The 23,028-nt window shown below is 40.6% G+C and overlaps 2 protein-coding genes and 1 long non-coding RNA gene across 6 annotated transcripts in view; 1 reads left to right on the top strand and 2 right to left on the bottom strand.

Moving 5' to 3' along the window:
• Positions 1-481: 481 nt before the first annotated feature.
• LOC107322011 lies at positions 482-2,278 on the bottom strand. Its single transcript, XR_001558758.2, has 2 exons — positions 1,348-2,278; positions 482-799 (listed from the first exon to the last, which is right to left on the bottom strand). It is a non-coding gene; the product is annotated as an uncharacterized LOC107322011 (long non-coding RNA).
• Positions 2,279-2,494: 216 nt separating this feature from the next.
• On the top strand, positions 2,495-13,643 carry CEP95 (centrosomal protein 95). 2 transcript variants are annotated; one of them, XM_015879565.1, is made up of 21 exons: positions 2,495-2,594; positions 2,793-2,921; positions 3,287-3,394; positions 3,777-3,890; positions 4,134-4,242; positions 4,709-4,818; positions 5,221-5,435; positions 5,689-5,755; positions 6,367-6,410; positions 7,364-7,485; positions 7,760-7,889; positions 8,064-8,175; positions 8,415-8,593; positions 8,878-8,970; positions 9,354-9,504; positions 10,493-10,653; positions 11,052-11,126; positions 11,610-11,762; positions 12,899-13,045; positions 13,144-13,215; positions 13,284-13,643. In XM_015879565.1, exons 1-21 carry the CDS (start codon positions 2,573-2,575, stop codon positions 13,458-13,460), a joined length of 2,490 nt encoding a protein of 829 aa, XP_015735051.1. In that variant the 5' UTR covers positions 2,495-2,572; the 3' UTR covers positions 13,461-13,643. The 2 variants fall into 2 exon arrangements, with proteins under 2 accessions (XP_015735051.1, XP_015735052.1); XM_015879566.1 differs by having other exon boundaries at positions 13,122-13,215.
• A 344-nt stretch (positions 13,644-13,987) lies between these two features.
• Positions 13,988-23,028, bottom strand: part of SMURF2 (SMAD specific E3 ubiquitin protein ligase 2) — a 49,187-nt gene continuing 40,146 nt past the window's right edge. For 2 of the 3 annotated variants that reach the window (XM_032448212.1, XM_015879567.2), the window contains 8 exons: positions 22,703-22,806; positions 22,078-22,192; positions 21,436-21,614; positions 20,828-20,965; positions 20,470-20,590; positions 19,485-19,686; positions 17,982-18,057; positions 13,988-17,726 (listed from right to left, as the gene is read on the bottom strand). In XM_032448212.1, the coding sequence (XP_032304103.1) occupies positions 17,627-17,726; positions 17,982-18,057; positions 19,485-19,686; positions 20,470-20,590; positions 20,828-20,965; positions 21,436-21,614; positions 22,078-22,192; positions 22,703-22,806 (1,035 nt within the window). In that variant the 3' untranslated portion in view covers positions 13,988-17,626. The remainder of the gene's footprint in view (positions 17,727-17,981; positions 18,058-19,484; positions 19,687-20,469; positions 20,591-20,827; positions 20,966-21,435; positions 21,615-22,077; positions 22,193-22,702; positions 22,807-23,028) is intronic. The other variant, XR_004309184.1, reaches the window with a different exon arrangement.

Genomic DNA, 23,028 nt, shown 5'->3' with positions numbered 1-23,028 from the left:
CTGCGCCTGCGCACTGCGGGTGTCAGGAGGCGGGTCCGGGCCTGGGGCCAAGAGAGGCCTCGGGGTGTGGGGCGGGCAGTGGTGCGATGAGAGGACGGCGGGGTGGGAGATGAGGGGCCGCAGCCGTGTGTGGTGATGCTGTGTTAGATGCTGTGTGTGTGGTGATGCTGCGGCCCCACAGACACTGAGGAACCACCTGGGGAAGGTCTCAAGGGCTCCGAGCGATAAACGGGGCTGTGTTATCCAAATAAACGGGGCTGTGTTATCCAGTCGCTGTGTTATCCAGTCATCGTTACTGGAAGCCCCGCTCTCGCTTTCCGGGCGATTAAAGGAGTTAGAGGCGCAAATCCTCGCGGCCTTCACAGGTTGGCCACAAATAATCAGGAGAGCAGCCGGATTAAATGCTCTGCAGCGCGCTCATACCCTGCCCTTACCCACTGCACGCTTCCAAGCTGCACATACCTGCATTGGATACAGTTACTATTAGTCACTATTTTTACTTTCCCCAGCCATTCAAAGGTCACCAGGAGTGCAGCAGTGCACGCAGGGACAGCGCTGACAGCACAGCAAACATGGAGCAGCTGACGTGGCTGCTGCGCTGCTTATCTGCCTCCTTTGGGAGCCCCAGGAGGAACCAACAGCTCACACCTGTGGCTCTGGGCACAGCAACGAGGTGAGGCCTGGTACATAACAGCTCTACTGGCAGCCCAGTGCACACACACCATAAGGAGGGAGAAATGCCTTCACACTCCATTTATATCCTCCCACCTCCTCACAGAACTCACGGTCTGAGGTTTTTCTGAAACAAAAATAACAAGAGCTGCGTTTAACAGCTACACACATTGTGTTATATCCCACTCCCAGCTCCTCACACACCATGCACTGCATTTCAGTTTAACTGTACACTATCTGAATAGCATTTACGATTCAACACCCCCTCCTGATAAGAACAGGGGGCCCAAAACGAAGCGAGTTATCAAAATCAGTGAATCGTTCACTATTTATTTATACCTTTTGTGTATATTCCTACCATCTGAATCACCTCCCTTGTCAGCCAAAGCTGCAGCCTACCTTGTTTTTCCTCCTTTATAAGCACTTATAACAATCCCTGCCTCCACATTGACAGTACACTCAATATTTGAGATCTGGGCCCCCAAATGATTTACAAACAAAGCATAATGATGGTTTGATTTGGCACGAATTGTTTCCTAACGATTTTATATTGTGGATCCTCCTGGGTGTTGATTTTCAATAGGAGTCACTGACACAAAGAAACAAGCTCCGAAGTTATCCCCTCAAATACCCCATTTATCCCCTCAAATACCCCATTTAACACTCCATACCTACCCACCCTCCTGATGGATCTGCAAACAGGCTGCGTGAAGGCTCTGAAAGTTAGCAGCAAATTATCCGGCCTCTTCTTATTCTTACTTCACGCAGCTTAGCACAGCTCACTCCGATCTGTTTATTTATAACTTTGTCTCTTCTGTCGCTGTGTATTTAACCTTGCTGAGGACCAAAGAAACACAAAACCTTGGGGCCTGCTCTGTGTGTGTGCACTGAGGCTGCACCTCGCTCCTTTTCATTTCCTTTACGAAAGAAAACTTCCTCATTTCTGTGTCCCACCCCTTTAAGTTAAACGTCGTTGTTGATTTTCCTGTTCTCTTACTTGAAGCCATCACACGCAAATCAAAAGAGCTTGGCAAAGCTGTGTGTATCGGATTGAAACCTGTGCTTTAGTCCTGATTTCAGGAGTGCTGGTGAGCATTGGCTCCCACACGTGCAAGTTCATTTAAGCAATATGTGCATTTGATTATATATATTTACAAACTAAGTCCCCGGTTCCAGCTGTCATTGTCACTGCTGTTTGCTTGCTGGCAGTCATTATTTTTAGTCATAATTAGGATCTCAGCTGCCTCTGTCACGCTGCAGGAGCTGAAGGATGAGAGGCACCATTAGTTCTGCATGACTTGCTGCAAGGAGATCGCAGAGCTCCAACACAGGATGTGAGGGGAGGGTTGGAGGGTTAAAGAAACTGCACAGCACCATCCAACAGCACACAGATCAGTATGCCTAAATGCCAACTCTCACTCCATACACTGTCTATCGTTATTGTCCTTGGAGATTATCTCGTTGCTTTGCACCTCCCTGACCAGCCCCGTCACCCTCCTGTTTACAGTGAACTCTGCACCCTCGTGCCGCCGGATCCAGCGCTCTCCCCTCCTTATTTAATTCGTGTTAACACCAAACAACCCAACAGCCGCCCGCCCTTCCGGGCCTGAAGCGGGGCCGCCGCTGAGACACCGCGCCGCCATTTCGCGGCCCAGCTCCTTGCAGCAGGCGCTGCGATGCGATGCGATGCGATGCAGGGGAAGCGCTGTAGGCCCGGGCCGGGCGGTTGTGCCCAAACACGGGACAACATCGCGGGGATCGCGGCAGGACACGCGGCCCGGCCTTGAGGCTCAAACCCTCCCCCAACCCGGCCCGGTTCCCATGGCGGCCGGTACCGCCCCTTCCGGCTCAGCCCGCCCCGCTCGGGGCCGTTGGAGCTTTGGCGGCTGTTGGCAGCGCCATGAGCAGCGCTGAGCGCACAGGTAGGAGCGGAGCGAGCTGTGTGTGCTCACTGCTAATGGCAATGAATGGGTGCAGAGCATCACTGCCATGATACACCAACACTGAGCACATGTGGCCTCATTAAAGGCACCTGAAGCAGTTCCATCTTTCCCTATAACTATATACCCGTACTAACGTGTCTTTAGGTTCTGTTGTTAATGTATTCTCCTTCTTTATAGACTGGGTTGACGTTGCCAATGATCTTCTAAGGAGCTGTCACGTAAAGCAGCACATAACGCACCTCTCGGAGTGTGGAGCTGATGTGTTTGTTCGTCTTTATGAGTCGATCTTAGGAGAAAAGGTACCAGGTGGGGACGTTAATTCCTAAAGATGCTTCTTTCTGCCTCTGCATGTTTTACAAGGAACAGGTTCAGGTTTGCAAACTTTGCACTGAGTATTGTGTGCACTGTGAGTGAAGAATGAAAACTGTTCACCTGGACCATATCCTTGTATTCAGCACTTCAGCTGATGGGATCCCCATATCTACAGGACATACTAATTTATGCTTATTTTTCATTAACGCTTTCATACAATCATATCATTGTTGAACTTTTCACCAAATCATTTTCTACTTCCAAATTAGTATTTTTAAACTAAAAGTAGAGTAAGTAAAAACAGCATCAAGAAGCTGTCAATTCTGATAGCATAAAACGTACATATTTGTTTTAAACAGATTTCATAGCTACTCCTAGAAGCCAAGAGGACGATGCACATAATGTACAAGCTGTAATAGATTCTCTGGCATTGGACTACTTGCAGGTCAGCTTGTCACACATCACTGGTGAGTAGTTGTACTGTGGACAAGCACTATATACATTTGGTTTAATTTGGATACTTCATAAGAACCATATGCCCTATTATATAACCCTGACTACTATGTAAGTATCTATATAATGTTTATATAGATGTATAGTGGAGTTGGATACAGCATCTGTAAGCTTTCAGTTATTAGAGCTGAAAATATGCAACTTTAGGAAGCTTTTAAGGTATATTAAGTTTATGGGGGCAGCCATACATGAGTGACCAGCTGTGCTCTGAGCTGGCACCTTCACAAGGATTTCCAGTCACATTCAGAAAAATCCTATTCTTTGAAGACCTTCAAAGTAATTATTAATAAATAATAAATTAGTAATTATTAATATGTGACTGTACCTTTTCTTAAGGAGAGAACATTGTGAAAGGAGAAAGGGAGTCTATCAGAAACCTCCTTGAAATCTTTGATGGTTTGTTGGAATATCTTACAGAAGAAGCCAGTGAATCCTCTTCTCAAAATGGAGGTGAGGACAGATTTCCATGTTTAAAGTATTCTGTTCTGGTGATACATTATTATGGATTCTCACATCCACGCCATTCTGTAATTTTAAATATCATATTTATAATATTTTTAAAGTATTTATAATGTTATATATATACACATATAAATACCCTTAAACAATTTTGATAATAATGGAGATAAAACCTTTTAGTTAAGATATAAAATTATTTTTTCCTGAAAATTAATGCCTCCTCATTACTAACAGATGAGATGGACCTACTGCCCAATGGCACAATTCAGACTGTATCTCCAGAGCAGCTGGAAAGCAACGCTGGTCAACTTACGCCACCTTTGAGACTTTCATCAGTTGACGGGTAAGAATAACTTTGAAGACATGCATTGACACAGTAAGTTACTGTTGTTTTTGCACATCTGTAGAGCAGAAAGTAGCTCTCAGCAATATGCAGGGAGGAAACACTCTATTAGATCCCTCAAATGGAACATGAACTAACTTTCTCCTCTAGCTGGGCAGAAAAACATCTCTAGATCGTTTTTGCTTTGGAGAATTCTGATGGCGTTGTTTCCCTTATTTTACCTGTGAAGCAAAATTCATTAAGAACTTTGTCCCACCTTTAAATGATTGCATTTTAGTTGCATTGCATTAGATCCATCTTCCTGACTTCTACGTGGGTTTGTTTGGTGGAAGCTGGCCTCCTATATCCCACACTGTTCTAGCTGGCTGACTGAGGCAGAGTTGGGACTCTTCTGCATCTCCACCTTGTGGACTGAAGAGGCACAGACTTTTAGAGTAAACATTTGATCACTTCATATTCCTCTTAGGTCCCAGTCAGAATGCTTTGTCCCACTGCGTGACGTAGATGGTTCGGAATCTACCAGTGAGTTAATTCGACTTGGAAATGCTGCTTATTCATTCTCAGAGAGAGGGGAAGGTGAGCTTGGATAAATATGTATTTTTAAGACTAACCTGTATAGCATTTCTACAGATAGCAAAATTGGTATCTGCTTTGCCACTACCACAACAGTTCAGCAGTTTAAATGTGTCAATGAATACAAGTAAATAAGTCACAAATAAAAATTCTGCTTCTTTTGGAACTCCACTCAAATTTAAATATCTATGCTGTTAAGTCATACCTATGCATGTACAGAAATAGATTCATTAAAACAACTGATAGGTCGGCTCAATTTAACATTTCTGTGCAATCAAACAAATATGGTAATTAACATTAGATACTTAATCTTCCCTCTAATGTACACGGATGATATACAGAAATGACATGCCACTTCTGCAGATAACACTTTTAACTTCAAGTTCTTTATTTTGGTCTCTTAAGGATCCTTGGAGTCCATTCAGAGCACTGAACTGCCAAAAGAATGTTTCAGTTCCAGTGCTCAAAGACTCAGGGAGCCGATATGCCAGGCTGTTCCTTTGCTACCACCATTTCAGCCTGCTGAAGCCAGGTTCTGTGATCCTGTACAGAGAGATCACCAGAGACTGGACACTCGGTCGGCAGCTTTGGTTAACAGTCAAGAACTGGAATCTCCTACTGTAAGTAAAAACTGGTCCTTTGTTTTTTAATAATCAATACTCCTTTCATTTTAAAACCATCTAATTGAGAGGGGTGTTTATATTGCACACATGGAGATGCATACTATGCAATACCTGCACAGTTTGCAGTATAGCTGACAATTTAATCACGGTTATGTTCTTATGCAGCTAGCAATGAAATCAGCACTGATTGCCATACACAAGCAAACAATGTATTATCTTCCCGTCTCATTTTTCTTGCTTTTTCTTCCAGCTTGAAATGTCCCTTACACAAAAATCTGAAGATGTTTCAGATGTTCTTCTGTCAAGAAAGAATCCTGGTGAGAGAAAATTTTGCTTCCTGCAGAACAACTCCATGTGTCAAATGTTGCCTTAGATTTTATTTGTAGCACAGGAAACACGGCTCTAAAACTACCAGTGTGTCTATTTAAAATTCTCTTGGTGGATTTTTGGCTTTGTATATAGACAGGTTACTTCCTATCTATATATACTATCCTACTTGTGCTTGAGAAAATAGCCCGGGTACTATTCCTTTCTTACTTAAATCAGTTAAGATGTGCCTGTAGTGCAGAAATCACTTCTCTGGATGACCTTATTCTGAGCAGGGGGATGCGACCCAAACAAGCCATTTTTGAACTGAGGAGAAGGTTCTTAATTGCTATTGTAGAAAAGGTCTATAAAGTAGTTTTCATGCTTATTTTCTCTGTTGCCTGGGAGACACTGATTACCTTTCTAGTTTCCATAGCACTCCTATGACACTGAAAATCTAAATCCTGAAAAATTACTGAAACGAATGTCATAGCCGTGTTCTCTTTGGATGACTGAGTTCAAAAGGCCACAGATAACATTTTTTTTGTAGCTGTTCCCACATTAATAGGCACATTGCAGTCCATATGAGTGACTGACACTAACCTGTCATCTGATTCTGCAGCAGGAGACAAGATGGTCTCGAATGATGCTGAGGACAACGTGAAGGTAGATGTTACAACTTCACCACCTTTGTGGAAGCTCAGTCAGTGCTTTTGGATTTCCAGTTACTTTTCTTGTTATTTTGTGGCACCTCTGGGCTTTTGGGCTTCTCACTTCAATTCAGGAGTACAGTTAGTAGCGCAATGTTATTAGGTAATGGCTACGTACAGTTTACCAGTCACATCAGTTCTTTCAGGAAGTGTTTCCTCCAGGAAGGATAAACACCAGTACATGTAGAGTTCTAATTAATCACAAGTTGTTACTATTTCTCTTTGTCTTATTCAGAGAGAACATACAATTCTTGTGTATCAGTATTCTAAATTAGTAAGAGTTTGGTGTTATGAGGTTGTTTAGATGTCAATGAATTTAGTTTCAAAACCTACAAACTGTTCAGTAGATGCCATTCTGTAACTGTACTGGAAAACACTTTTTTCTGTGTGCCTTCTGCAGCCACAAGAGGTTCTCACAGACTTGTCTGCTTAAAGCACTGTCCTTTAAAACTCATTTTCAGTTGGTACACTTACAAGTGTGTGCATGCTGACCCTGAATTAGTCTAGTCTGAATAAATAAGCTAACAAACAATACTAAAGCATTGGTGTAAGGACAGAAGTGATTTATCTTAGTCTGTTTGCTTTGAATTGCTGCTTAGTCCATACTCAGCACTAAGTTCAGCTTGCTTAGTGCACTACCTGGCACTAATCCCAGGCTAGTGAGGCAGTATATGGGGACACTGATATGTAGACTTCCCTATTCTCATTGGGTGGCTTAGCTGTAGATGATTCTTAAACTGACCTGTATTTTTGCTGGCTTATTTCTTTAAACATCTACTGTGTGTGTGATCACATGGCTTGAGATGGTTCTTCTATAAATGCTGTTGTAGGATCTGTCCTACCATAATCTGTGGTACTTCTGAACATTACTGTGTAATTCTGAATTTTTGCTCTTGATCATTTTTCAAGGTTCCTTGGGTATGTGGGACTTCTACGGCTGCTTCACTCTTAGATCAGAAATTCTCCTCACACACTGAACAAATAACACAACCTCCAAGTCCTGAATCAAGACATCTGCCTAGAAAGAAGAGGCAAGTTCGTTTTTCTTGGAGCTGAGCCATTTCCTGTACAGCTTATTTTTTTTAATGAGGCATCAACCTCAGCTGCATGACTGCATCACTCCAGCAGAAGCCTTTCTTTCCTACTTCATCATGTGTACATTTTCTTAAATACAGTTGTGAGCCCTTACACAATGAGCTTTACTTCATCCTATAAAAATGTGCTTATGCAAAAAGTGAGCTGGAATTGTATGAGGTAACGTTTATCTCAAAGTTCTCACAATATAAATGATTCTTTTTCCCCCAGATATGAATATTCTACCGTAGATTCACTTGAAGAGCCTCTTTCCCACAGAACAACAAAGGAAAACCTGTCTAAGCAACAGCTGCATCAAGTATCACAAAACCTTTCTTGCAGGTTACAAGAACTAGATTCAGTAAGTCAAATCTTTGTTGTATCCAGACAAGCCAGCCTTAGAAATAACAGTGGGAAGCAATAACATAAATTTAACATTAATGAGAAAGAAATCTGCAATTAACACTGGATGTGGCAGTTCTAAATTTGAACGAACAATTGAACCTGACCCCCTTCCCAAAAATCTGTCCAACAGATGTTAAAGAGAGCTCTGGGTGGGCGTAGCAGAGAAGAGGCAACAGATGAAGACAACTTGTCCCAGCACAGTGACAGTGTCATGGATTATCACAGAAGGAAAGCTGAGCGAGGTAATGATTCTTATGACACACAAGTTTTAGACTGGGAAAAAGGCCTTCTTCTGTAAAGCTTGTTCACCGACCTACACAGTTTTACTAAGTTCTGTGTTGGTAGCAATCTCATTTTATAATGACCCTGTATATACACTTGGATATAATTTCAGTTTTGCTGTTGATGGTTTTTAACTTGGCTGGAGGGTTTTTTTTCTTTGTTTGAAGCTGGATAGTTACTGAAACACCTTTCCTTACAGACATACCACACCTGAAGTACCCAAGCAGGACACGATCCCTTTCTCCACCATCACCCTCATCTCAGCATCAACTCGTTTCTGAGTCAGAAGACATGTTTTGCAGTAATAGAAAAGGCCAAATGAAGAAAATACGCAACAAGTTGCAAAAAGAAAGGGATGAAAGAACACAAGAAGCAAAGGTAACTTCAGGGTTAGACCTGTTAGTTGTTCTTAGTACAGTTATGCTAAGAGCACTGGAACTGAATGTCCTTATTTACTGGTGGCATTTGGTCCACTTTTATGATCTTGTACTGCTGTATTTGTAGATGGCTAAAAGAGATGTAGACTCCACATACTGCAGAAAAAAAAAGAGTTTTAAGTGGAAGAAACAATTTTAACCCATATTCTGAAAAAGTTAAGGAGGTATTTATCCATATGGACTGGTTATTTTCTCTGCGAAGTTCCTCTTACTTTTGCTTTCTAGATGGTCGCTGAAGCTTATGAAAATGAACTAAGAATTTATGAAGCTCAGGAGAGGCTTAGACTTTCCAAACTCAGAGAAGAAGTCAAGGAACTGGTATGTAAAGCATTATTTTGCTAGTTATTTTAAAACTTGTCTAAATCCTCCATCCAGGCTCTATGCACATCTTCTGGGTACAAAAACACCTTGACTCAGATGCACTGTCCGTTTTTACAGCCTTTGCAGTAGAGGTCCACAGGCTGCTGCAGTACTGCTCAGTGCTGCAAAAGAGCTGAGGTTATGCAATAGAGATGTAACCTTTATCTGAACCCTGGACTGCATTTGGTAAATTTTTGACTTCTGAAGAATTCAATTCAGTATCTCCAGTTTCTCATTCTACAATTTTTAATGCCATTTACATTCTGATACCCAAACTATGAGATCTGTCATTCTTGCCCTTCTCATACCTGCTCTCCGTCTGTTTTACGTCTGCTCCAAAGGAACAAGAATACAAGGAAAACATCTTCAAAGAATCTCCAAAAATCCCTCAGCCAGTGAAAGTTTATTCTAGAAAAACCACACCTTGGAATCCCAGATACAGCCAATGGATTCCAAAACGAGGGACTACGAAGCCAAAGAAAGCAGCTCCAAGTAAGAAATGCAAAACTATACTTGGTGGAAAACTGGCATCCTTTGAAAGCATGTGTTGAACTCCAAGCATAAAGGCACTGGTCCAATATATACCAGTCAGCTGTAGCATTTTCCCCTTCTTATGACCTCCATATGTCTGGATTTTTGTTACGGAAGATAGTGCTTTAAGTAAATATGAACCACCCATGCACAGTTCAAAGCTCGGACCCACTTGCTACCTCTTTAAACTCTCCTGGATTATTTTCAAAGCTTGTTTCCATTCCTGCTACTCCTGTGTTTGCTCCTCTATACTCTGAGCTCAGTTTTTTTTCCCCCCACTTTTTTCTTTTCCTGAACTTGTATTATTTAAAACTGGGCTTCTAGCTTTAGTGGGTTGGTGCTAAACCATATGCAGGCGGATGAGCAGAATGTTTGGTAGGAAAAGACCCTGCTGTTGTAACAGTAATATTGCTGTAGGCTTTGCTGAGTCAGTGATGTTCCAAGAACAGCTCAGTACTGCCCAACAGCATTATGCATGTTTTTGTGTAAGGTCATGGTACAATCCCCTGATGTGCCTGAATGGTGGTCAAGGACACTGCTGGGGTTTTTTGGTTTGTTTTTGGCAAGTGTAGGTTGCTGGAGCCAATGAAGGAGACAAAGAAAGTTGTGACTTATTAGTGACAATCTGAACCATCTGAAGAAAGAATGGAGTACCTCTCTAAATGGGATTAAACATGGTAAAGAGAGAGACGTGAGGCCTGAGCTATAAGAGCCGTTCTTTGGCAGAAAAGAAAAAAAGCCACTTACTTGGGATTGGTTTCTCAGCTGCTGCATTGAGAGAGATCCTGTGTGCTGCTGAATAGAGCTTGACATTGTAACAACAGCATGGTAGCTGCATACACTGTTCAATCCAAAGCATTTCCTAACTTAGACTGATACTGCCTGGAAGAATTTAGCACTAAATGTAGTCTCAAGGAATTTATTGCTTACGTTTTTCTTTACCCTGTAGTGAAAGTCGGGGATGATGACCTACTGGTTCAGCTACTGGAAGAGTTTCCCCACCTGCATATTTCCCAGCACACTATGAACAAAATGTGGCGGCAGCAGCTCGCGCAGACTCAACAGCTTAAAGCAGCTTCTGGCAGGGCTAGACTCAAACTCCAAAATGAAGTGAGTGTTCATATTCTTACCTTTTAAGCATCAGCAGGGATAGCACTTCTGACAGAAAGGTATCTCACAGTAAAATCATCCTGACTCTCTGCAGCATGAATAAGGACACGCACATCCTGAACACATCTTTTCACACTGCATGTCTCAGCTGTGAGATAGAGCACGGATACTGCTTATTTACACTCACATTTCTATTTAACAGAACTTATATTTGTAAGGTCTATGTTATCAGCATCATTAGTAGTGTTTGCTACAGTGATTACCTTATGCACATTAACTCAATATAAACAGCATAGTAAAAAGGCAATATTTCTGGGACAGCTCCTACATACAAATGCCCGTTCTGCAGAATATTACAAGTTACTATTTTTTATTTCTTTTTTCAATTAAACTTCCAGATTCAACAAGCCCTGAAGAAGCACGAGCTACTTGCTGCAATTATTAAAAAAGATCGAGACCACAACAAGAGACTGGTATGTTCTTTGAAGGGTATTTGTTACATAATACGGAAACCTTCACACTGAGGTAGCTAAAATCCTCCCTGTACATTAAAAGGGCTTCTTATTTTATGACAACTTTATGCCTTTTGAGTAACTGTGGTCTCAAATGCCACGTAACCTCTTTGCTGCGTGGCCATTTGGAATGGAATACTACTACTGCATTTAGCTGCTGCTGTAAAACACAAACAAGCTGAGAACACACAAGGAAGAGAAACTTCAGGCTGCTGCTTTTCATGTTAAAAGCACCAGCAACTATGGCAACTCTGACTCCTTAATTATATAGTACTGTTGATGGCACAAGTCAGCAGTGATTACATTGCATTTGTATTTTAAAGCTTTAAAACTGGGATAAGGAGTTTCTTAGTTAAGGACCCTATTAGAAACGATCAACAAAAGTTGGCTTACAGCAAATCTATTGAGAGCTTGGTGGTCTTACAGCAACTTTTTTCCATTTAGCAAGAATTTAAGCAGCGCATCTACCGCCAGAAATGGACTGAGAATAAGGTGAGAGAGAAACGCCAGCAAGTTGTTAGAGCCAGGAAATACTATGAAGATTACCGTGTCCAGCTGCGTGCCAAGATGATGCGGGCTAGGACAAGGGAAGAAAGGGTGAGTCCAAGTTGTTTCACTTTGCAAGCATGGAATTCTTCTGTATTGTTTGGACACCATTGCTAAGGACCTGTAGTATCGTAGTACAAATAATGGTAGAAGTAGACAGAGGCAACTTAAGTGAACAGAACAAAGGAGCCAGGATTAAGTGGCTGGGCAGTCAAAGCCATGATGAAAAGGTTCCTTCTTTGGAAACACTGAGATGGTGGAAGGCAGGCCGCTGTAAAGCAAAGAAGGATGCTTGATAGTGTTAAGGAAAGGAGAAAAAGGTTCACTGTCAGCATGGAAAAACAAGGTTAACATCAAGACAAACTGGAGAACCGAGTTTTCAGAAACAGGAGAATTAAGAGGTTGTTCCCATAGCTACTATCCAAAGAAAATAACCTACATTTTCAGTTATGGAAACTGACAAAAAAACTACTTTCGCTCATCTTTGTTAAATAAAGTGGACTTCTGGACAGATGAACTCTATTTAGGGCTGTACATCACAGCTAAATTCAGCCGGCAGAGTTATTTTATTTTACAAGAGTAGCTGCACAGTTCTCACCTTTTAAAGTCCAGGAAGTTTTGTGCATTAATTCACTGTTATCGACCTGAGCACTGTTTGTGTCTGAAGCTGTGCAGCAGTGTTCTTTTGTATGAATGGGAAGTGTGAGTGCAGGCTGGATTTCCTGTTATTGGAAATCTGGGTGAACGTCCTGAATTAAACAACAGAGTGCAGGGTGGGCTGTAGTTCCACACGTTCAAAGTTTAGTTCATATAGGAAAAATAAACCTCGATCAGTGTATCCTTGCTATTCTAGACACTCTTACACATCCTGACTGAACAAATATGAAAAATAGACTTTTTCATACATTTCCAGCTAACTGAATATTACAGACATAGCTCAGCTGTGTGTACCAGTAGGACTAGATGTGTAACTGCACTTTTTCATGGGCAGTGACCCATTTTTGTGATGATCCTTTCATCAGGAGGTAAAGCAGCTGAAATCCGTTAACATACACTTACAAAGCAACGTATTCAAATTAAATAGGTTGATCTAAGCCTTATGTTCACAAAGGTTTGGTACTCCCAAAAACAAGAAATCTTTTTTAAGTTTCTAGGAAAATTTTGTTTGCTTTTTTAATTATTGACAGATATTTAAAAACTTATTTGAAGAAGGCCTGGAAATTCAGAAGCAAAGACTGAAGGACCTGAGAGCATATGCTCAAGAGATGCGTGCTGAGCAAAGAAGAGAGCATCAAAACGAGCTGGAGTCCATGGAGAACTATTACAGAGATCAGGTAAGTTTAACTGCAGCTAAGGTAGGCAGTTAATATCTTTAATACTAGAAGCCTTTCAATTCTTTATCTGGTTCAGCTCAAACATGTATTGTGCTTAGTTCTCCATGCTAGCAGAAGCCTTATCTCAAGAACGTCGAGAAATCCAAACCAGAGAAAAAGCACAAGCACAAGTAAGGACTTCTGATTTTGTGTGTTTTCCTTTCCTTATGCTGTATGCTAATACCTGTGTTCTGTTCAGATGCTGCAGAAAACAAAAAGAGAACTGAGGTCAAGAATGGAAAAGGAAATCCGACAGCTGCAAACTGCAATAATGCAAAACGATGATGAAACTTTTTTTCAAGAACTGGAGGCAGACAGACTCAGATCTAGACTTCAGATGGCTTCCTTTCAGTATAAAAAGAGTGGTTTCTACTAAGACACGGTCAATAGCACTGCAGCCGTCTGGCTGAGCTAGCGGGAGTGTCAGAACTGCTGTGACAGGAAGGTGCTGTGCAGCTCTTATTGAAGATCAGATCTGTCATCCTGATGTGCCAGAGGTGCAGTTGTTGGTACCTGGAGCTTTGAGCACTCTTATGATTAATAAAGTTTTAAACTACTTTCTGCTGTGTGGTAAAACTAAAACGGCGTTAGAATTTTAACGTGTATTTATAAAATTTATTTACCTTTTTCTTCTCATAAGGAAAGCAGTTCAATTTCTGATGAAATCTGAGAGGAGACATCCATTTGGTAACACAGAGATGAACTCCTTTCCAGGAAACCATTAGCGTAAAAGCCAAAAATAAGACCTCTGTTGTTCAATGAAGACAATTAGCACAACCCTTATTTCAGGTAGCAGTCTGTAGAAGGACTCAGAGTGCAGCTACTTTCTCCTGGAACAAGGTCGGATTATTTAATATGCTCTTTGTTACAATTGAAAGCAAACAATTAAGAAAAACTGAAAACTTGTTAAACCATTGATGCTGTGACAGTGCAAACAGCATACAATTTATTGCTCGACTTCTGCATGGGTACATACATTAAGTACTTAAAAACCATTTTATACAGATTTTTTTGTTAAAGCTCATGTAACAGCTGGGTGAAAATACAATGATACCGATGCTAAAACACTCTGTAATAAATACAATGGAAACGATAAACTAAGAACTGTCAGGTTGTGGAGGAATAATTACACTTGTATAAACTAATTACAGCTACAGACGAAGCTCTGAGGATGTGGTAGAGCCGGAAACCTACTACATAGTGTAAAGTACAACAAATGGCACCTGGTAACTACGTGGTGCTGTTTAAAATCTGAAGCACTTGGAACATGCTACATTAAGCTGTATGATGCATTCTTATGATATAGAAGCAAAGCTTTTACTTCCATCAATGCAGCTAGTTTAAACGCACCAGAAGTTCTATACAGATGTAGTGTTGTAGGACAAGGATTTAAAAACAGCTCGTGTGCTCTGGACTTCAGTACAACACAATTTGGTAAAAATAAATCAGTTCAGGGCAACTGAAACTATGTGCAAAAAAATTAGAATACATACTGTACAAAGCACCATTACAAAACTCTTTACACCGAGAAATTAAATCCTCTGAAATTCAACTGTGTACTGTATATCTGAAATCTACAAAAGTTCTGTTCATAATTAAACATTCATATGAAAAGCAACAGCATAAAACCATGATGTGACATTTCTCTAAAACAACTAAAGACTGGATAAAGTAAAACCCAGTAAGAGGGACACACTGAAATAAATATTCACATTAATCATGGGGTGAAAGTCCAAGGTTAAAATGCAATATTAGGCTTAGCACCTTTTTGAGGGGAAACATAGCTGATGTCATCTTGAAATACAAATTTGCAAAGGCATCAACTGAACATTTTCTGATAAACGTGAGTAGGTGATGAGGTGCTTTTAGTTAAAGCTCTTGGTCATTACGAAGGTAGAAAGGCACTCAAAATACTCGGTATATTCAACCTCATCTGTCAGCTGTGGAAAGTCCAATGTAAATTGATCTAGTTTTGCTTATAATATATTAAATTTACAATATTTATCTGTGACAATTTAAAAACAAAATTCTCTGTGCCATATCAAAATTCTTGTTAGAACAAACAGACGTACTGCTAAGGCTGCTGTGAAAATGAATGGTATTTATCAGCTGATCTACACTCTGTATTCTGCAGAGCTCATTTCCTCCCTCCTCAAAAATGCTTTTATGTTGTAAGGGTGGCCACAACCAGGTGTTCAATACGTGAACCATCCTAAGGAGGTGGGCAGGGAGAGGTTCCTAGGAGGGTACAGATGCTGTGGTCAAGGGACACTACAGAAAGTCTTTCAGTAGAACTGAGGTGAACTGCCTGGGGAAAAGAGCAGCATACCTTTCCCCTGGAGTCACCAGCTGAGCCTTGACTTCTCCCAAAAGTTGGATCAAGCTGGGTTTTACATCTGGCATGCTTCCATGATCTGGGTGGCTGCAGCCACAGCCTGAGCAAGAGCAGAATTAAATCCCTCATACAACAGTGACGTTTTGATCCTGTGTCAGGAGAGTTTCATGTCAGACCTCCAAACTTAAAAGACTTCGGCAGTTACCTGAAGCAGTGGTCCCCAACCTCGGGAAGTAGTAACAAATAAGAAACGCAGTGGGCAACTTCCTACTTTGCTTTCCCAGAAAAACTGGAGAAATACAGTGGTAGCTTCTCTATTTAGATCTCCCTAACATAAGCAAAGGTAACAGCCATTTTAAGAGTGCAACAGTCCCTTGAAACGAAGAGAGAATGGCCTGATATATTTGAAACCTGGCTGTTACAGTGAGTTTCTTGGCTTTATGTTTACATCCCTAAGCAGCCTCACCTCTGCAGCCAGCCCAGAACAAGGAAGCAAGTCTCTCAGAACAAACCTTCCAGCAGCAGCTGTATGAATATATATATATAATCAAATGAACATGTGGATTTGGCTCACCAGGTTCTTACCACAATTCTAGAAAGTAGTCCATCGCCCACTATTCTAACACACAGCATCCAGTAGTAGTTTACTCACTGCGGCAGTCAGATTTGGCAGAACAAAATGAAGGTCGAGCTCCAAGGAACAAATACAAAATGAGCTCGTTCACTCACTCTGCTGTTTACATCCTGGTGTTAAAGCATTTCCAATACCTGACATTCTTCTTATTGGCAGTGTAAAAACAGTGCAGGTTTGATGATTGATAGTAACCTAGGTTAAAAAACAACACCGATTGGAAGAAAATGCTGCCCACTGCAGAGCTTCTCACCGAGAGGAGAAAAGCCGCTGTCTGTTAGGTAGAGCCATTCATCTACACACCATGAACTGATCATACGGATCTTCACCGAGATTTCCCACACTTACTTCAAAATTCAGTTCCCTCTACTGGTAGTGCATTTTATTCCCCTTTGCAGAGATCAACCCATGTTATAACTCATATATATACTTACTTCCATCCCTACAATCAATAAATTATGTGCTTTTAAAACCTCATTTTTGAAGCACATCGCGCCTTTCAGTTAATACAACATTTTTAGTCTCACTGCCATTTTTCCTTAGCTGTAACCCATGTGTCACGAGCAGCTAGACAAAGATTAAATTATGTTTTACCTGATAGATCTTTAGCATCCACAATATATTACGTGATTTGGCTGCATTCAAACAAGCTTTGGTCGGCTGGGTAGGATGGGTTCTGTAATGAACTGCAAACAGGTTGCTGCTGTCAAATATTACCTCATCAACGTGCGCACGAAGTTGAAAAACGCAGTGTTAAAAGTCACAGAAAATACTCTCAACAGAATCGTTAGAAAAATGCTGCTTAAAAAAATCAAAATGTCTGCTCTTCATTAAAAAAGGTCTCTCCCACATCTAGCACGAACACTGTACCAAATGCAGTATGTGTCACTCACACTAGAAATTTTGTTTAAGGAATCTGATGAACGATATAAATAGGCCCCAAAACATCATATTCGTAACTCATGCTTGAAAAATATAAAAAAAGTTCCCTGTGGTAACGTTAGTTGAATGTACATTGCAGAATATAATGTCTTACTATAAGAAAATGCAGTAACATGTAAGTGGCTTTAATTAAAAAGATTAATGATCCTTTCAGCCAATTTTATGCAAAAAAGTTAGAATAATCCAAAATACTTTTTCCAAAAATAGCAGGTATAGATGCTGGTCAGTATCATACTTTTAAAAGAGGCTGAAACGTGACTTGTACCGACTGCTGAACTTGTTTCTTGGTGTCTGAGAATAGAAATCAGGTAGGCAAATATAATAGATTACCTTTTACAAAAATAGTAGTCTTTAAGTATAGAACACTGCTTAACTGTTGAAATGTAGGAAAAGTCAGCATTCTGTATGTTCAAGGTATTAGTTTTTAATAGCAGCTGAATGATCCCATGGCAGGAGCCACAGAACCTATTTTCTTGAAAGAAAAAAAAATTGCAAAGTTGTCCTTTCCCTCACAGTGTCCTAGTGTAGAAAAGGGAAAGTTTTCTGTATTTCAAGCATTTCTTGAGTCTTGATGAGGGAAGGGCATTCCGGCTGACAGGAGTATAAATAGAGTCTCAGGTAAGCCTGTGAAGGGTCATTCCACAGCAAACCCACATGTTTCTTCAATGGCAGTTAGCAGCTTCTCATATAGCTTGTCGTAGCTTTCATAAGGAGGAATGTCTATTCGGTTAAAGCTGCAAAGACAAAGTGAGAGCTTCAAACATTTGGATCTTAAAGCCTCCCCAGCAAATCTCTGCTGCACTTCATTTAACATATTTGAAACTATTTGATGAGGCCAACAGCACTTCATATAAACAAAAATCAATGTGCAGTTTTCATGCCTTTACTAGTCAGCAATAGACAGCATCTATGATGTCATAAAAGGAAGAAGCAGTGCTAAAACACAGACAGCAAATCCACATATCACAACAGACCTGAAGAAGTCTTACCAGGTATGAGCTTTCGGCAAATTGTTAGTGCTGGCATCAATCTGGTGTATTGTAAATAGTCTTGGGCCTGCAGCACCTGAAAATCCAGAAAAGATCTCTACTATTACTACTGCATCACATAGTTGGAAATTGCTTTGTTGAACTGCAACAAGGAAAGACAGGAACAAAATGCAAAAAAAGGAAAAGAAAATTAAAAACAGAGTGGGGAGAGGAGCTACACACAGAAGCTGAGGCCATGAAGAGTCAGAGTCTGCCCCTCCACCCACACACAGCAGCCATGCTGTTATTTCTCTCTCTGCAATTTAAACAAGAACAAAGCTCTGACAAGGCAAAAAGTAAGACAGCTGTTTTATGCTGCACACTGTACAACTGCAACACTACTGAACGTCACTTGTCCCACTCCTCCCATGGAAGGAAAGTTCTGCAGCTCTATCTGTCCTCATAGTGTAATGGGCACTGAAGAGCAGCCAAACTGGACAGAATTTTCATAGACACCTTTTTAAAAAATAATTTTGTGACATTACCTGACTGTATAGAATCACACTGTCTCTTAAGTACAGCCATAATCTCTGCTAAACGAAGGACTGCAGCATAGCAGACTTCAGACTCAGGCAGTATATGCTACAATCCCACCAGGCCAGAAGAGGTCACAAATGCCCTCACCTCTGTACTTGAAACACTTAAAGTAATCAGGGCCTCCAAAACTCAGTTTTCCTGAACTTCTAATATTCCTGAATACTTTAGAGCTCAAGAATAGAGGAAAAGGACAATGAGGTCTTCTACCTGATGAGGAGAAGAATAAACATTTCTGTAGCAACTGGCTTTTGTATGTGGCAGCTGTTGCCACAGAATGTGCTCTCTTGGGATCTTCTACCTATTAAAACAGACTGTGGTCCATGTTTCCCTGGGCTGTTTCCTCTCATGAAGGGGTGAAAGATGGTAACCACAGTGTTAACCGAGCAGTGTGGGTTACAGCCAGAGCTGCTGCAGCTGAGATCCAGAGCTCTGAATGAAACTCAGAAAACAGGTCAGTAATAAAGTAGATTGTTTCCTCTGCCAGGGCTGCCTGTGATTATGTTGCTTTTACAATAAAAACAGCCCAGATTGCTGAGCGCCTCAGCTGTCAGAACCACAGGAACATTTGCTCCTTGTTGGTGTTTGCTGGTCTCAGAGCTGTGCAGATGATGAAGGTTTGCAAAAGAGAGAAATGAAACAACAGTCTTCCAGGAGAAACATGCAGAGAACTCTGCTAGGATTTCTACTGATCAGAATGTCTTGCTAGAAAGGGAAAGAAGTGTGCAGCTGAAACAAAAGAACTGGTTACAGCTGAATTCTGAGAGTAATGAACAAACTCACAACAAGTCTATTTCTGTGACCATTAAATATTCCTCTGAGAAGTCATGTAGCAGCCAACCAGCCTCATCTTCAGCTAATGCTTCTGTGCTGCGTCTTACTGCTTCCTCCAAGCACAGGCATTTGCAGTTACTTTGGGCAGAACCTTACCTTGCAATGCCTTGAAGCCCTGCAGAGGCACTCGGGATGAGCCAGTCACAAACTGGAGAAGTCGTGCTCTCCTCTCTTCATCAAAAAACTCCACAGCTTTCCAGAACCATTTCACAATGTTGCTGTCTGGGGTACAGTGTTTTAACCTAGTATTTGCCTTCCAGTCATTAACATCAATTTTTCCAAGTCCACAAATGATGAGCTGTAAATTTAAAATACAATTAATGATTAACTGTTAATTAGGAAAAAAAAGAACCTTCACCCTCCTGGGTTTAAAACACAGCTGGCTCATTGCTGAAAAAGAATATTTGGGATAAAATAAATGCATTCAATGATATTCTGGTACAGGAACAAGAAGAAAGCATTAATAATTTGACTTGTGGCCACCTAATACGGCAAAAAGATCAGCCCAGCAGCTGACTGTATGCTAGATTTCAGTTTCAAACCAAGCCTGAAATCTGTGGAATTTGTCTTAAGATGCGATCTTGGGGATGCTGATACTGACATTTTGTAACACACTTGTTGGTGACAGAACCTCTCCTCACGCTGCATTTACAGGGCCAGGTTAGCCTGGCTAACTCAGCTCTGCAAGACCACATAGCTGCCTAACTCTTAAGTCAGTGCAGGGCACTGGAAAGACAGCAGGGACTGACAGCCTGCTCTCCTGGTTTTTCTTTTTTAAAAGAAGTTTTTTAATTTATTATTATTTTTTAAGGTACAGAAAAGGGTCTCCTATCACTTCCACAGATGCTACGAAATGCTGCGTTGAGAATCACTCTCCTGGTTCTCTGGAAGATGCACACCATCCATGTCAGAGACTGTGTGACCTGGTAACCTCTTATACTAACTGTATTTTTTGTAACAGTGCACCTGCAAGACCCCTGGAGCACTGGGGATACAACCTCACATGTTCCTTAGTCTCAGAAGACTGCCTGAGGCTTTTATTATTACACTTGACAACGTAACATAACATTAGTGTACTGACCTCTAACTCCTTCTCATCAAATGTCTTCAGCAGATGTTGTGGGATTACTTCATTAAATCCCTTCTGTAGAGCCAGAAACTGAGCTTCAATTCCTCGTAAAAATCGCCAGTTTACATAAAGTCTGCAAGCAGGTTCAAATTGGATTTGTGAAAGGCATATTCAAACACAATAAACCTGCAATTTATCCAGCCCCCCAGAAATAGCCTTAATGAGAGGAAAACATAACAACAGAGCTATTGCACTACCACCTAGAAAGAAGGAAAAAAAGCCACAAAACCCGTAACACTTAATTACTTCACGTGCATAAAAGCTCCTCCCATGGGAAATACCAGAAACGCTGAAAAATCCATTGCTGTACCTGACATATTCCTTTTTGTTTTCTTCTGTCACTGGGATGCTTTTGCCATTAGGTTTTAGTTCATGTTGAATAATTTCCCCGTATGCATTGTGTTCTACACAAAACGTATGGTCTAAGACTCCTGTAATATCATTCTCACTGGTGGAAAGAAACAGGCAAGTGACTCAATGAAAACATTCCACAACTACATTACATCCATAATTCTTTTGACAGACAACAATATTTAGTTTCTGAATACCATTTAGAAGTACTGCTTGGAAACAAGAGGTGAACATACATTTTTGCTATATTTTAAGCCATCATAGAACTTTAAATGTTATGCTTTAGTAACACATTAACTGTCATTTCCAAGCAAAAATCAATACACAAACTTATGAATAACTGAGCACTTTACAGCTCAGTAACCTCTTATCCTCCCCCCAAATTTGAATACCTCAAGCATGTTAAGCCTTTAAAGAAGCTGAATTTTGCACATAAGATGTTTGTTAAATCTGCCTGAGCAGGAGATGATCAAAACACACCTCATCTCTTATCAACAAGCATTAGGAACACATATCACATTAACTGAGACATCATTCTAACACTAAGATATAGTGCACAGTACATACAGTATCCAAACCAAGCTGTTATGAAGATCAGGGTCAACCAATTCCATATCATCCAACGTAATTGGCTTCCCTAGCAACTGCTTATAGAAAGGCAACGTGAAGCCACCATCAATATAGTGTCCATGAAACACAGCCATTCCCATTATCCGTCCAACAAAATGGAAATATGATAAGTGTTCCTGGAATTGAAAGAAAAGACTCAGCAATTCACCTAAATACAACTCCTAGATTGTATTCGCTGAACGTTTAATTAAATTTCAATACACCTTAACAACAACAAGGAAACCACCACCACCCAACACATAACCAGAGCTGTTTGATATCTTTTTTTAGTTTGTTTTTATATACAGCACACTGGGTACGTTGCTTCAAGTCCAGAGTCTTACTGTTAAGAATCAAAACAAACTCCATTTCTCCCAAAGGAAACATAAAACAATATCTTACAGAAAATTAAGATCATTTGAGATGTTTCTTTGTTTCTTTGATCCATACTAACAACAAATTATGTTATTTCATTCATTTAGTTTCTAGCAATATTAACGTGAGAACTAGATTCTTAAATCTAGAACATTATTCTCCACATGTACCTAACTGCTGGGTCACAAAAGCATCATTTTACTTAACTCCTATTGTCAGTCATACCGGGTTAACTGCAGAATCTGGGTTGATTTGCAGTGTGTAGATATCATCTCGGGAATACTGGAAGAGCCCATAGTATGGATTCAGCATTTCATGTGACAACAGGTAGAGCCACTCCCTGAAGAACAAGAAAGAAGAAAGAATTTACTGCATAACCTTAGATAAATTAATTTGCATATTGAGAATCTTTTCAATCTTTTCAAAGGACAGCTATGCACGTGTAGAAAGCAGAATTATTTTCACTGGTTCAGTAATGCACAGCACCTGTCAGCTGCCAGGATTTTCCTTCAAGTTGCTTTCCAAGAGTCACTGATTATGATTCTGTCACCAAGTTGACTGTTCAGTGGTGTACATACACTCCCAAATACCCAAGCTTTTCCAATTGATACAGGTTGCATCAGAGACACCTTTGGTAACAGGCATTTTGATTTATTTACAATAAATTCTCCTTGCTTTTTTTCCTTGAAAAGACTATCTGAGATATATACACTCTTCTGACATACAGCGTTACTAGAACAAATAGAACCACAGAATTTTAAAAGAAAAAGAGTCGTTGTCAGTTTGGTTTAGGAATCAAAGTGGTGCAGCTGGTGGGGCTGAGGAAAGGGATGGAGGACACACTGTTTACCTGGCAACACCTCCATAATCAAGACCTTCCTCCCCACGGAACTTTATCATTAATCGTTTCCATAGATCTTTTGGCCTCATCTTCATGACTTGCCTGTAAGATTCCTGTAAATACACAACACATTCTTTTATTAACTGCTATTTAGAGACAAGAAGCTACTACTGCTTATTAGAAACAAAGGGAGTCTCAGAATCTAAGCCCAAAGGGGATGTTGTTTTCCTAGAGACTGCTGTTTCTCCAATCACAAACTGTTACATAGCTTTCTATAAATGTGATAATGCTTGTCAAGTAAAAAATAGTGTGAAAAGCCAACAGTGGTACTTCTA

Source organism: Coturnix japonica, chromosome 18, assembly GCF_001577835.2.
Source record: "Coturnix japonica isolate 7356 chromosome 18, Coturnix japonica 2.1, whole genome shotgun sequence".
NCBI lineage: Eukaryota > Metazoa > Chordata > Aves > Galliformes > Phasianidae > Coturnix > Coturnix japonica.
This window is presented reverse-complemented; position numbering and strand designations above follow the sequence as displayed.